This window comes from Protopterus annectens, chromosome 2.part0, assembly GCF_019279795.1.
Source record: "Protopterus annectens isolate FY-2018-M chromosome 2.part0, PAN1.0, whole genome shotgun sequence".
NCBI lineage: Eukaryota > Metazoa > Chordata > Ceratodontiformes > Protopteridae > Protopterus > Protopterus annectens.
Window position 1 is genome coordinate 1,588,214,699 of NC_056728.1, and position 12,337 is coordinate 1,588,227,035.

At 37.2% G+C, this 12,337-nt stretch overlaps 1 protein-coding gene across 1 annotated transcript in view; it reads right to left on the reverse strand.

Annotated features, from left to right (window-relative positions):
* LOC122792856 (ATPase family protein 2 homolog) overlaps window positions 1-12,337 on the reverse strand; it is a 1,253,755-nt gene that overhangs the window by 909,867 nt on the left and 331,551 nt on the right. The window contains exon 8 of the mRNA XM_044060416.1: window positions 3,165-3,288. Within this exon, the coding sequence (XP_043916351.1) occupies window positions 3,165-3,288 (124 nt within the window). The remainder of the gene's footprint in view (window positions 1-3,164; window positions 3,289-12,337) is intronic.

Genomic DNA, 12,337 nt, shown 5'->3' on the forward strand with positions numbered 1-12,337 from the left:
ATAAGCAAAAAAACAAGAACTGGTACAGTTTTTAGTAGAATCTAGAACAGAAGCTGCTATAAAAATAGGGATAATTAGTACGGCACATAAAATACTGTATGATAACTACAGAAATCAGACAGGTTAGAAAGGATTGGGGACTGGATAAGCAGTTAACAAAGAAACACTGGGAGGATATTTTTATGGCTCCCAAATATGCAACAAGGTCTAGAGGATTTAGGATCTTTGCTTGGAAGTGCCTGCATAGATTGTTTTATACCCCAAACAGCCTACAAATAATTTTTCATCAGATGGATTGAAATGTTGGAGGTTTGATAGGGAAGAAAATCAGTAATTGGGTACATATTTTTTAGGAGAGTAATGAGTTGACAGACTTTAAAAATTCCCTTCAGACTACTCTGTCAGAAATACTGGATGAGCTAACTGATGTAACTAAGGAAACAATTTTTTTTTAAAACCGTGATATACAATCGGAATTACCTAAACATCGAAAGGCCTTGCTGAATTTAATTCTGGTGGCTGCCAAAAAAGCAAATACTAGAAAATGGAAATCGAAGTCTATATCAACTGTATTAGAAGTAGTGAATATACTAACAGAGATAAGAGAACTGAAAGTGGTATCTTTAGAGAAGGGCTGGAACACCTTGCACAGAAAAAAATGGGAGTTGTGGGAACAGTGCATGCAGAATAATGCTTTGAAAGACGAATGAGAATTAAGGGAAGGCAGCAACTGAATGAGCTATGTAGTGTTTGAATGGCAATGACAGTATAGATAAGTGATGCGTAACATTTGCAACTGAAAATATGTCAACATGGTTTGCTTTCATTTATATAAATATATGATTGTCTAGGTCATTACTGATAACTCAATAACGATGTTTCTTGTTAAAAAAAAAAGTAATGCTTGCTTGGGGAATAGGGTTAAGGGCTATGGCCAGGTCTAGGTATGCTCTAGGTACTGCATAACTCCACTATCCACTGCTTCAGTTAATTTTTCAAAGAAATTAATGAGGTGAAAGAGACAGAACCTTCCTTTAATGAAGGCAAACTGATGAGGGTCCAGCGATTTTCAATGTCCAGATTAAAGATGCCTGAAAAAATGCACTCCATAGCTTTACATAGGAGGCTAGTTAGACTAATGGGTCTCTAGGTACAAGGGTACGTAGATGGGATACTTTTGTGTAATAGCATTACAATACCAGTTTTCCAGGCTTCAGGTATGTAACCAGTGGAAAGGCCTAGATTAAATAGTTTAAGTAGGGGTTCATAAAGGCCATATTTGGCACTGAATTAGGGAACCTAGTATGTTGTCAGGACAGATGGATGAAGCGCTCTTAATTTTTGGAAGGGCTGATGGAACTTGCTCCATAGTAATTAATGGGAGTGGTTATAATTGTGGAACTTGTGGGGTAGCTATAATTGTAGGTGGAGTAAAAATTGCACTAAATTTGTTAGCAAAGTTATTAGCTATTTCCTTTGGGTCAGTGTGTAGTATTATTGTGGGCTAGGTCTGCACTCTGTTAGGTGTTAGTTCTTTACTTCCTGACATAGTTAAAGAAATATTTTGCAATTATGTTTGGTTTTAGTTGCTATTTTAAGTTTATACTCAGCGTTAAGCTTCCTAATAGCCCCCTTAAGCTCTTTGTTACTTGGCTTAAGTGTGCTCTTAAGGTAGGTAGAATGAGACCTCTTATAAGCATTAAGCAGTTTCTTTTTAGTTATATAATTTATTTATATGGGTATTCGGCCACAGGGGTTTGTTTTTAACCTTCTCATTACATCTGTAGTGGACACAGACTGCCTTATCAATATAACTATTTAAGTGGGAGTAGAAGTCAGAGGCCTAGGTAGCAGCTTTAGCAATAGGATCCTTCAGAAGAGGAGTATAGCATAATTTATCTAAGTCATCAAGTAACTGAAGAAAGTTTGCCTTTGAGAAGTCCCTAAACACACAGCTATATACAGAGGAAGTACAACCAGTTTGAAAGGAAAAGATCACTAAATGATGGCCTAATTTAACAAATTGACCACATTTGTGAAGACCTGATCTAGGATACGGGGATCCCTAGTTGGAATGTTAACTATTTGTAAAAGAGAGTTAGCATTTATAAGCTCAAGGAAGCACTGGGCATGCCAACCATTGGCAGTGTAGGTCAGCCAGTTTATTGATGGATAGTTGAAGTCCCCCAATAGAAAAGCATTTGATTTAACAGGAATTTTGGCTAATGTGTTGAGACAGTTATCCTGCTCAGAAGACAACATAGATGGTGTTCTAATGCTAACTGTGAAGCGGGAATTAGTCTTGTTTAAAGTTATTTGGACATCTAGAAGCTCATAAGTGATGTCCCAATGAATTTGTCGTGATGTGATGATATCCTTGACAAATACTGATATGCCCTCATAATTGTCAGTGGGTCTGAAGATGTGATAGGCATTATCATGATGTTGTGGTTGATTTGTACTTCTATCCTGGAGGAACGGCAGTATGCACGACTTCAGTGATGTAGTATCATACTTCCTCACATTAATGCTGTCTAGTAAGACTCCTACTCTTCACCAGAGGTTGCATATGAAGTGAATGCTTCTCCACCATCCCTCTGAGACAAGACTGTATGACAATAATCATTTCATCCTATCCCTTCCTGCCTAACCTATCAGTGGCCTGCCTATATTCCTGAATTTAGGCTGCAGGTAGCAAAAACAGGACGGGACACCTTGCCTCTGTGCTACTGCGATGTTGCTTTGTATATTTTTAGTAGTGGTTATAAAGGCTATGAAGAAAAACAGTAACTAGCCAATAAGCATGAGCACTAAGAAAAGAAAATGACTCCAGCTTTGATGTTGGATATGAATCAGTGATAGCAGTGAGAACAGAAGAAAGTTCCAAGGAAGGCTGCTTATGGCTGAGTGCTTCTCGCATCAACCAAGCTCCTGTGGAATGCTGGTGCAAGACCTGTGAAGGTCTTCATTGGGACAAAGGGATGAAAACTCTGGACAGGAGAAAAGATATTTAAGATGGGAGAATTCAAATGTTAAAACTTACTGTTACAATGACCCTCCCCCAAAGAAACTGCTATAACCACTGTAATTTATAAATATGGCACAGGAATTGTACACTTTTCATTCAAAGTTACACCTCACGACCACCTTCATAATGAACTTACCGAGCCAATGCCATCCATCAGTGTCAACAATGAAGCAACAACTCTCTTCTCTACTTCATTTTGAGCACCCTCTCTCTTTGGACATAATGCATCCAATTCATCTATAAATATTATTGATGGTCGGCTAAAAGGCAAAAATAAAAACAGCACATTTTCAATTTAAAATCACTAATCAGTCATTGTCAATACTTTGCAACATGGAATTCAACACCTAACTGGCAGAAATATAAACAGTCAGAAGTCAACAACCAGATTTTCAATTTTCATAAAAGCTTTACCATATAAGCTATATGATATGTTGGCTTATTCATTTACTTATTTAATTTATCATCCTTTGATTACTAAGAAAAAACAACTGGGCAAAGCCCCTTTTCAGTGGAGGCCCAGGGAGAAAAGTTACATAAATCATACTTTTTAACAGACAAGTAGCATGAGCTAAGAATAAAATGTATAACACTGAGCTATTGACAGCTGATCACCACATTTATATACTGTTTAACAGTAAGACCTTTGCTTTTCAATGTGTTCATAAATGATCTTCACTCTGTCCCACTTCAAAATTCACTCATCCAATACATGATTGTACTAACATAGCATCCTCCAATAACTTCTCAGGCCTCCAAAAAATAACAAAAAAGGCCTTTATAACCATAGTAATTTGGCTACATGAAGCACAACTTCTACTAAATCCCAAAAAATCCAAACTACTATTCATTTCATCTAAACCACCTCCACATGACTAGGATTTACTCCCATAACAGGACAGAAACTGAAGTCGGCAAAATTACTAGGCATTACTACCAATGATAAACTATCCTTTGAACAACATATTCTAAACACAATAAAAAAACACACTTCAAACTAGGCAATCTCTACAGACTGAACCTATACATGGATAATCCCACAAAAATAAAACTGGCAACTCCCATCCCTTCTCTATGGTTCCCCCACTGTTACTAACCTGCATACATCTCTGAGCAACAAACTACAATCATGCTAATACAAAATAACAAAATTCGCCACTGGACCCATACCAAACTCACCACCATCAAGCCATTAAGGAATTATGGCTTGAATCCCCCCCCACTTCTTTCATTACACCCAGCTAATTCTAGCTCATAAACTAATATACAACCCAGATAATTTCCCTTCTCTCCATTCTACCTTACAATTCTACACCCTCAACAGAAATCTTTGGTCCACTAACAAACAACTCCTAAATATTTCCTGTACTCACTCTGTACCTAAACTATGGAAAGCCCTATCTTGCTCTATCACACACAATTGGATTCTTTAAAAATTTAAAACTCACTTTAGTTAAAGAATCACTTCCTCAACAAACCAATCTTCCCCAGTAAACAAAGCCATAGACCACCTTAAATTATATCTAACACATCAAAGTAGTATGATTTCTATCATTTTCAAGAAAATCTTTTCCTGTGAACCTGATCTCATTTTGTATTTCTTTGGCATTTTTTTCTCTTGTAACCTCATTATCAGGCCAAAATCGACCATGAATTGACATGCATAATTTTTTTTTTAAATAAGAAGGCATCTACTGTCCTTCTCCGTATTTTGAGTCACACTAAAAATAATCCATGTATACTACCACTAACAAGATTACATAATCCTTTGCATTCTATGTTTTATTAATCTTTAGAAAATTGTGTATGCTGTAGAACTGTATAAAACTTTATATATTTCAAATCTTTAGAAAATTGTATAAAAACATTTTTGGTTATTTCTGTAAATATAATATGATCTTAAAAATATTTCTTGGATTTGTAAATGGAGCTTTTCTCCCTGGGGCCTCCACTGAAAATGTGTTTTTGACCCAGTGGACTTTCCGGTCAACAAATGTTAATAAATATATAACAGTTGATCACCATGTTAAGTATACTATCCAGTATACATAACTAAAGAGCATTCATCACATTATTTTACAGTTTATATAAAAAAAGCCACAGTGACATTTTAGCACACAGACAGTAGATGAGGCATATGCAAGTTTACCCAAACAGTTCATAGATTCATACATTGTTACTAGGCCAAAGACCCAGGGGACCTTTCTAAGCCTAGTCAAGTTTTCCTACAAGAATAATGATCTCCTGTATCCAAAGAGGGCATTGAGGGCCAAGCAATCCATAAGGGACATGGGGGCCAGACCTGGTATAAATTTCCTATTTCCCATCTACTCGTCTGGGTTGCACTTAAACTGGGTAACAGATAGACTCATCTTCACGTGGATAGGAAGCCTGTTCCATAGGAAGGGCAGTTATTACTTTGTGACCATGCAAATAGGTGAGAAAGTGTGAGGATCGTATGATATTTACTTGATTTGGCTGTATAAGAAGTGGACCCGGTACAAGAGTAAGATTGTTTTGCAGATTAGTAAGATTTTAGTGGAATTTTAAAATACAGAAGGGAAATGATTAGTAAACGGGTTGCTATAACTGCAGAAATTTTTTTGACAGGTATGTTTTCAAGGTGGTTTTAAATAGTAGATGATACGAGATATTTCTGATGTTTGTTAGGTGAGAGTTCCACAGTTTAACAACATATGCAGAGTATAGGTAATCACCATTACGATTCTTAGATTTCTGAGTAAACATTAAGTGTTGGTTTACTGAAATGCAGTTCTTGGTGTGGTGAGTACCAATTCAATACCTGGCCGGTGGCAGAGCATCTGTCTGGGCTGTAGAGGATGTTGTGGGCAATCTTACTACATGAGGTGTTTAAAGGTAGTAAGTGACTGAAGTACAAGACAGTGATGTTTGATGAAAAGGGTTACGTGCAAACGTTGCAGTCTTATTATACAATTACTCCAGTCTCGCTAGTTGAGAGAAGTGTAGGCTAGTCAAAGCTGACAAGGCAGACAGGAGACTAGGGATTAGATCGGTTCTTTTTCTATACTTCTCAATGTTTTGTAGCTTTACAAAGAGTGATATGCAAATTATTGCTAAAGCTGTAACTACTATACCGTCCAAATTTATGAAGTTTTTCCAACAGGTTTATAGGGGGGTCTATACTAATTCTGCGAAAGACGTATTCATCAAATTTTCAGTGAACACCAGCCACCAAAATTCACTTCGCAAACACTCACCCACCAGCCAAACAGAACACACAATGGACTATATCAAATCCACCCAAATGGGGAGGCTTTGCCCCCCTAATCCCCCAACTGTATATACCAACTCCAAGATCGCACTACAGTGGGAAAAAGGGCAAAGTTGAGGTGATGACCAAGTGTTTGCAAACCATGGGAAAAACTCCATAGTTCACTGAAGTGAATTTCAGCAGCTGGTGTTCACTGAAGACATATTTGATGAATATGTCTTTCGCGGAACTAATATAGACACAGTTTATAGAAGCTGCAAATGAATATCCTGACACTTCAGTAAACAAACATCCCAAGCCTTGGTCCAGAATTCTGATATGAGATCATCCTATATGCAAACATGAACTGAAATGTCACTTTTAACATAAACAATGTATTTTATATTAATTCTATTGCAGAAGTTAGGTTTAGGACTTTGTGGTTTGTATCAAACCTGCTGTCCTACAGCATTATTTGTAATCTACAGAAAAGTGAGTATTCATCATTTCTGTGAAATGTGGCACAAAGAAAAAATAAATTAATATTTCTAAATTCTGGCAATTAAACACAATATTGAAATTAAGATTTCAGTTCTAATTGGGGTAACATATTTACCAGTATGCTACACTCAAACTAATTACTGCCTAGTGTGCAAGTCTGAACAACTCACAACCATGCAGTGCTCCTTTGTTGCCCCTAAAAAGTGAGCGCCACTGCATTTTTTCACTTCTGCAGTACATCAGAGAAGATAAAGCATCATACACTACACTACAAATAATTATGATCAGGTCTCTTCTATCACAACCCAAGTTGTTGCATGTTCATCATGGCTGTCAAATTTGAGCTTTGCTTGTACACACATTCTGGTTACATTTGTATACATGAACATTACCTCTATGTTGTGCACTTTTCACACCTGTTATGCTCTAATCTCATGCTAGATCACAAATTAACCATCACAGAACATACTTGGGAAAACTACAATAGCTTCAAAAACTGCAATATACTTAAGCAATAACCGATGACGTGGTGTGGTATATTGAAGATTTACCCACGGTTGGCATGGTTTAATCACGAGGGCGAATCACGAGGTTTATAGGGGTCTATATTAATTCTGCGAAAGATGTATTCATCGAATCTTTAGTGAACACCAGCCACCAAAATTCACTTTGCAAACACTCACCCACCAGCCAAACGGAACACACAACGGACTATATCAAATCCACCCAAATGGGGGGGGGGGGGGGGCATTATTTAAGAAAAAAATACTTTTCTTAAATAATGTCTTTGTATAATGACGCATTACTGTTCTTCTGCCGGTGGTGGTATACTGCTTCCGTGTGTTGATGTACTGCGCATGCGTATGGGACTTGCGTTCCCACGCATACCCAGTACATCAATGCTTTGAAACAGAAGCAACGGAGAAAAGAAAGTCTCCGTTGCTCCATTTTTTTTTAAAGTTTTGGACACTTTATACAAATGGAAAAAAGTTTGGGCGACCGGACCTTTTTCCATTGGTATATTGTGGGATTTACAACGGGCACGCTAGCAAATCAGCGTGCATGTTTTGGAATATTAATGGAGGGTCATTGTATAATCTGCAATAATGCACAGAACATCCATACACAAAAACTCTCTGACTGTGTGAAGTGCCCATCACCTCTAACCATCAAAGGTGCACTTATCTTTTGGCCACTATCTCTGTGGCAGTGTTAAGCGTGCTACTCCTTTTGCTCTCCTACTCTTTTTCTCTTGGTAAATACACAGTACATAAATGCAGCTAATGCTCAATGCTCTTTGCTCTTGACATCCATTTCTTAAACACATAACAAGTGAGCTATGATTAGAAACACATCCATAATATTCTATGTTAACGTTGACATAACACTGTTTAAAACCATTTTCTGACTTGTGTTACACTACAGATTATTCAAGTATTCACCATCTCAGATTTCTGAGAGCACAATCAAGAAATTAAATCCATTTGCCACGCACCAGATACTTTTAAAATACACTGGATTCTCTTTGTCCTTGAGACTTCTTTATAGCATTACACTAAGCAGTCATACACCACTGGGGGTCCTGTTCAGGGCAGTTAGGGTGATCCCACCAACACGCCCCAAAAAAATGCAAGAAAACCTAAGTTCTACATTGTTGCAAGTACTAAACTGCACATAGAAAAATACACGCGTGTGTGTGTGTCTATGAGTGCAGTTCTTAATATCTAAATACTAAATATTGATAGCCTAAATATTGACACAAAAAATACCTAAACACTTTAATATCAACAGCTAAAAATACCTACAATATCTAACCAGATCCAAAACCAATGTTTTTACAGGGGAGCAAACCCCCTTGCTAATTATATATACCAACTCAGAGGTCACACAACAGTGGGGAAAGGGCATATACACTTCCCTGGTATAACTTCAGTTTTGTCAATATTTAGTTGTTGGGTGATTCTTGAAGGTGTATTTATAAATTATGATTAGCAACTTAAGTTGGATAATATTTGAACAAATATCTAAACTCATCTAAGTACAAATATCTTTGATATTAGGTGGAATGAATTCCCACAATTTGGAGACCAACAATGTGATTATTAGGGATGTGATGGGATGGCTGGTAGCAGGAATACCACTTCACTCCCCTTCTCAGCTACCAGACTGACCCTGTAATTGGTCGCTATTTGATCAATGTTTTACCTCTGGAAAAAATTTAAAAAAGAAAGAAAAAAAGGATGAAATCAGGAAGACCAAAAAAGGAGAAGTTGGGAGAGAGCTAGAACTGCAACTGTGACCCTACCTGAAAAATCTGCAGTTATGGTGAGTGTAATCCCACAACTGTACTTCATTCCTTATATGGATCACTGGTAGTGATAGTGGTATTCATGACATATAGGGCGGTTAACAAAAAAGTATCAGAATGGTGGAAACCAGAATGGAGAATGGATCTTTCCCTTTTTTCTGCCTTTCTAATCCTAGTGGCTGAATACACAGAAAAGACCCTGCAGAATAGCAGTGTGTAAAATTCTGAACTGTCCATCTTCCATATAATATTTGGAAGAGGTGTCTCTAAAAGAGACTGCTAATATGGCAGATGGCTCATAGAGTATGTTCCACTTGCTTAAAGTCCCCGTTTCTGCTAATATAGCAACCTTTCCCGTTTACTTGCTGGTTGTGAAAAAGAAGACAGGTCAGTGAATTCTATGACTGGGAAAAATATCTGAAATCATTTTTGGAAGAAAGAAGAATCAGTTCTGAGATTTATGCTGTTTATGTAGAGCCCTGTGAAAGACTCCTTGCAAATATGGGCCTGCAGTTCTCAAATTCTTCTAGTGTACGTCACTGCCAACAGAAAAGCAGCCACCTAGTAAGTTTACTGGAGAATAAGCTGGTGACTCAAATGGATCCAAGTTCTTATTCGTACAGCAAAATGTTGAAGTCCTAGGGTGAAGGGATGGCCTTCCTGGGTGGATGGAGATGCAGGACCCCCCTTAAAGAACTGTTTTATCAGCAAATGGTTTGCCAGGGAAGGGATGAATCAAGACGCAGAAATGCTGAGATAACCAAAATGTGTACTTTAACTGAATAAGATGGTTCTGTTGCAAAATAATCAGACAAACAAGAAAGTACCACAGAGCAAAGTGTTCTCCCTGATTCCCTGAGATACCCCATGAGCATACTTATTTCAGGCATATTTGTGGGACTTACACTTCCCTAGTCCTGTACTGGGCCTTCCATACAAACATGAGATCCATATGCAAAAAGCAGATGTAATTTCTAACAAGCCATGTGATGCTGACTTTGCATTTACAATGGTGATGACTACATTCCACATTTTAAACACTTATAAAATTACCACTTAAGACATAGGTAAATATACATCAACAGAAAAGAAAACAAACCATATTAACATTTTTTCATTTATATACATTATACATCGCATACATTTCTTTGTAATTATTAGTCAAAACGACAAACTGCTGAATTTCTGCCTTCCCAAAAACCTTACTCCTCTGCCTCCACATTATTTTGCATGTATTTTTCTCACAATTTCCAATTAATTATTGTAATTTGCTCCTTCCCTTTTCTAAAGATTCTTCTTCCAGTTATTCTACCTCGTATAATATTCAATACTTCAGATACATTTCCCTTAGACTCTCCTTTCCATTTTCTAGTAATTGCTTTTTTAGCAGTCAACCTAATTAAACTTAGTATGACCTTATTAAATGCAGACCTTATGTCTCAGATCAAAAAATGAATGTCCTTTGTTACAGCCATTTGCTCACCTAATATTTCTGACAGAGTACTTTACGGAATTTCAAAAGTCCGTCAATTCTTTACACTTCCAAAACACAGATTCATAGATTGTTACTAGGCTAACAACACAGAGGGGGCCTTTCTATGCCTAGCCAAGTTTTCCAGAAAAAATAATGCTGTCCTGTATCCAAGTAGGACATTGAGGGCCAGGTATTTATAAGCTACCTCTGTCCATAAGGGACACAGGGTGCCAGGTCTGGTATAAATTTCCTATTCCCCATCCACTGGTCCAGGTTGTGATTAAACTGGGTACTAGACAAATTCAGCATCATATGGATTAGAAGTCCGTTCCATAGGAGGGATAATCTCTGGGACACAACTGTTTCTCCAGCATGTTCTGTTTAACTCACAGAAAAAATTCAGGTCCCTAGACCTATATTTCTGGTACCCTTTGACTTATAAATATGGAGGAGATTCATGAGCTTGGGGTTTGAGGATGTCTTGTAAGCCAGGCATAGATTACTCCTCAACAGTCTATAGGAGACTGAGTAGTGGGAAAGGGCTTTAAGGTGCTCTGCATATGGCAGATTTGTTATGCGTTGTATTCTTTTAGTAAGGAACCCCTGAGGTCGCTCTAGCTGCTGCATGGTCAGGTACATACCAAAGGGGGCACTGTGCTCTATAATTGCTCTGATAAGGATGGACTACATTGGGATAATGACATCTCTGGACCTAGATGGCATGCTTTTTTTTTTCAACACCTTTACTGAATCGTCACTTGTGACATAGGCAAATTTACATTTACATAAAAATAAACAAACTGTACTTACAAGTTCACGTTTATAAACATTATACATCACATATATTGCTATATAAACATATAACATTACATAAACTATTCAATTCCCGCCACTTTTTTTTAAACAAGAAACATCTTTATTAAACCATCACTTACAAGAGAGGCAATCATACATTTATATAATTGAAAACAAGCCACGCAGACACAATCCTAGTTGCAAGCATTTTATATCACAAACCATACTGACACACTCCCATTTGCAAACATTATACATCACTTATCTACCCAATCATTTTCAGTCAAACATTACATAGTTCATTTAAGTCCTGCTTTATTTTAAACCTCATTTCTCCCCTGTATGTACTGTTCTCACAATTTCCATTTTTTCCCCTATGGTAATTTGCTCCTACCCTTTTCTAAAGATTTCAATTCCATTTGTTTTATCTCTGTTACTATATTCACTACTTCTAGTATAGTTGGTTTAGATTTTGATTTCCATTTTCTAGTAATAGCTTTTTTTGGCAGCCACCATAATTAGACACAGCAAGGCCTTACCATGTCTAGGCAACTCCGAGTTTGTATAATAGCTCAAAAATAAAATTCCCTACTCACTCCAACTTGCTCACCCAGCATCTTCGACAGAGCAGTCTGCAGGGAATCTTTAAAGTCTACCAACTCATTACACTCCCGAAAATATGCTCCCAATTACCTTTTTCTTCCCTGTCACACCTCCAGCATTTGCCGTCTACCTGAGGAAAAATTCTCTGGAGTCTACTTGGAGTAAAAAAATATCTATTGTAAACATTTCCAAGCAAAAATCCTAAATCTTCTCAATTATGTTGCATATTTAGGAGACACACATATATCCTCCCAACGTTTCATTGTGAATTGCTTATCCAGTCTCTCTTCCCAATCCTTTCTAATCTCCTCTGATTGATTCTTATAGTTTTCATGCAATATTTTATATGCTCTACTAATTTTTCCTTTTTTAATGGCAGCTTCTATTCCAGATTCT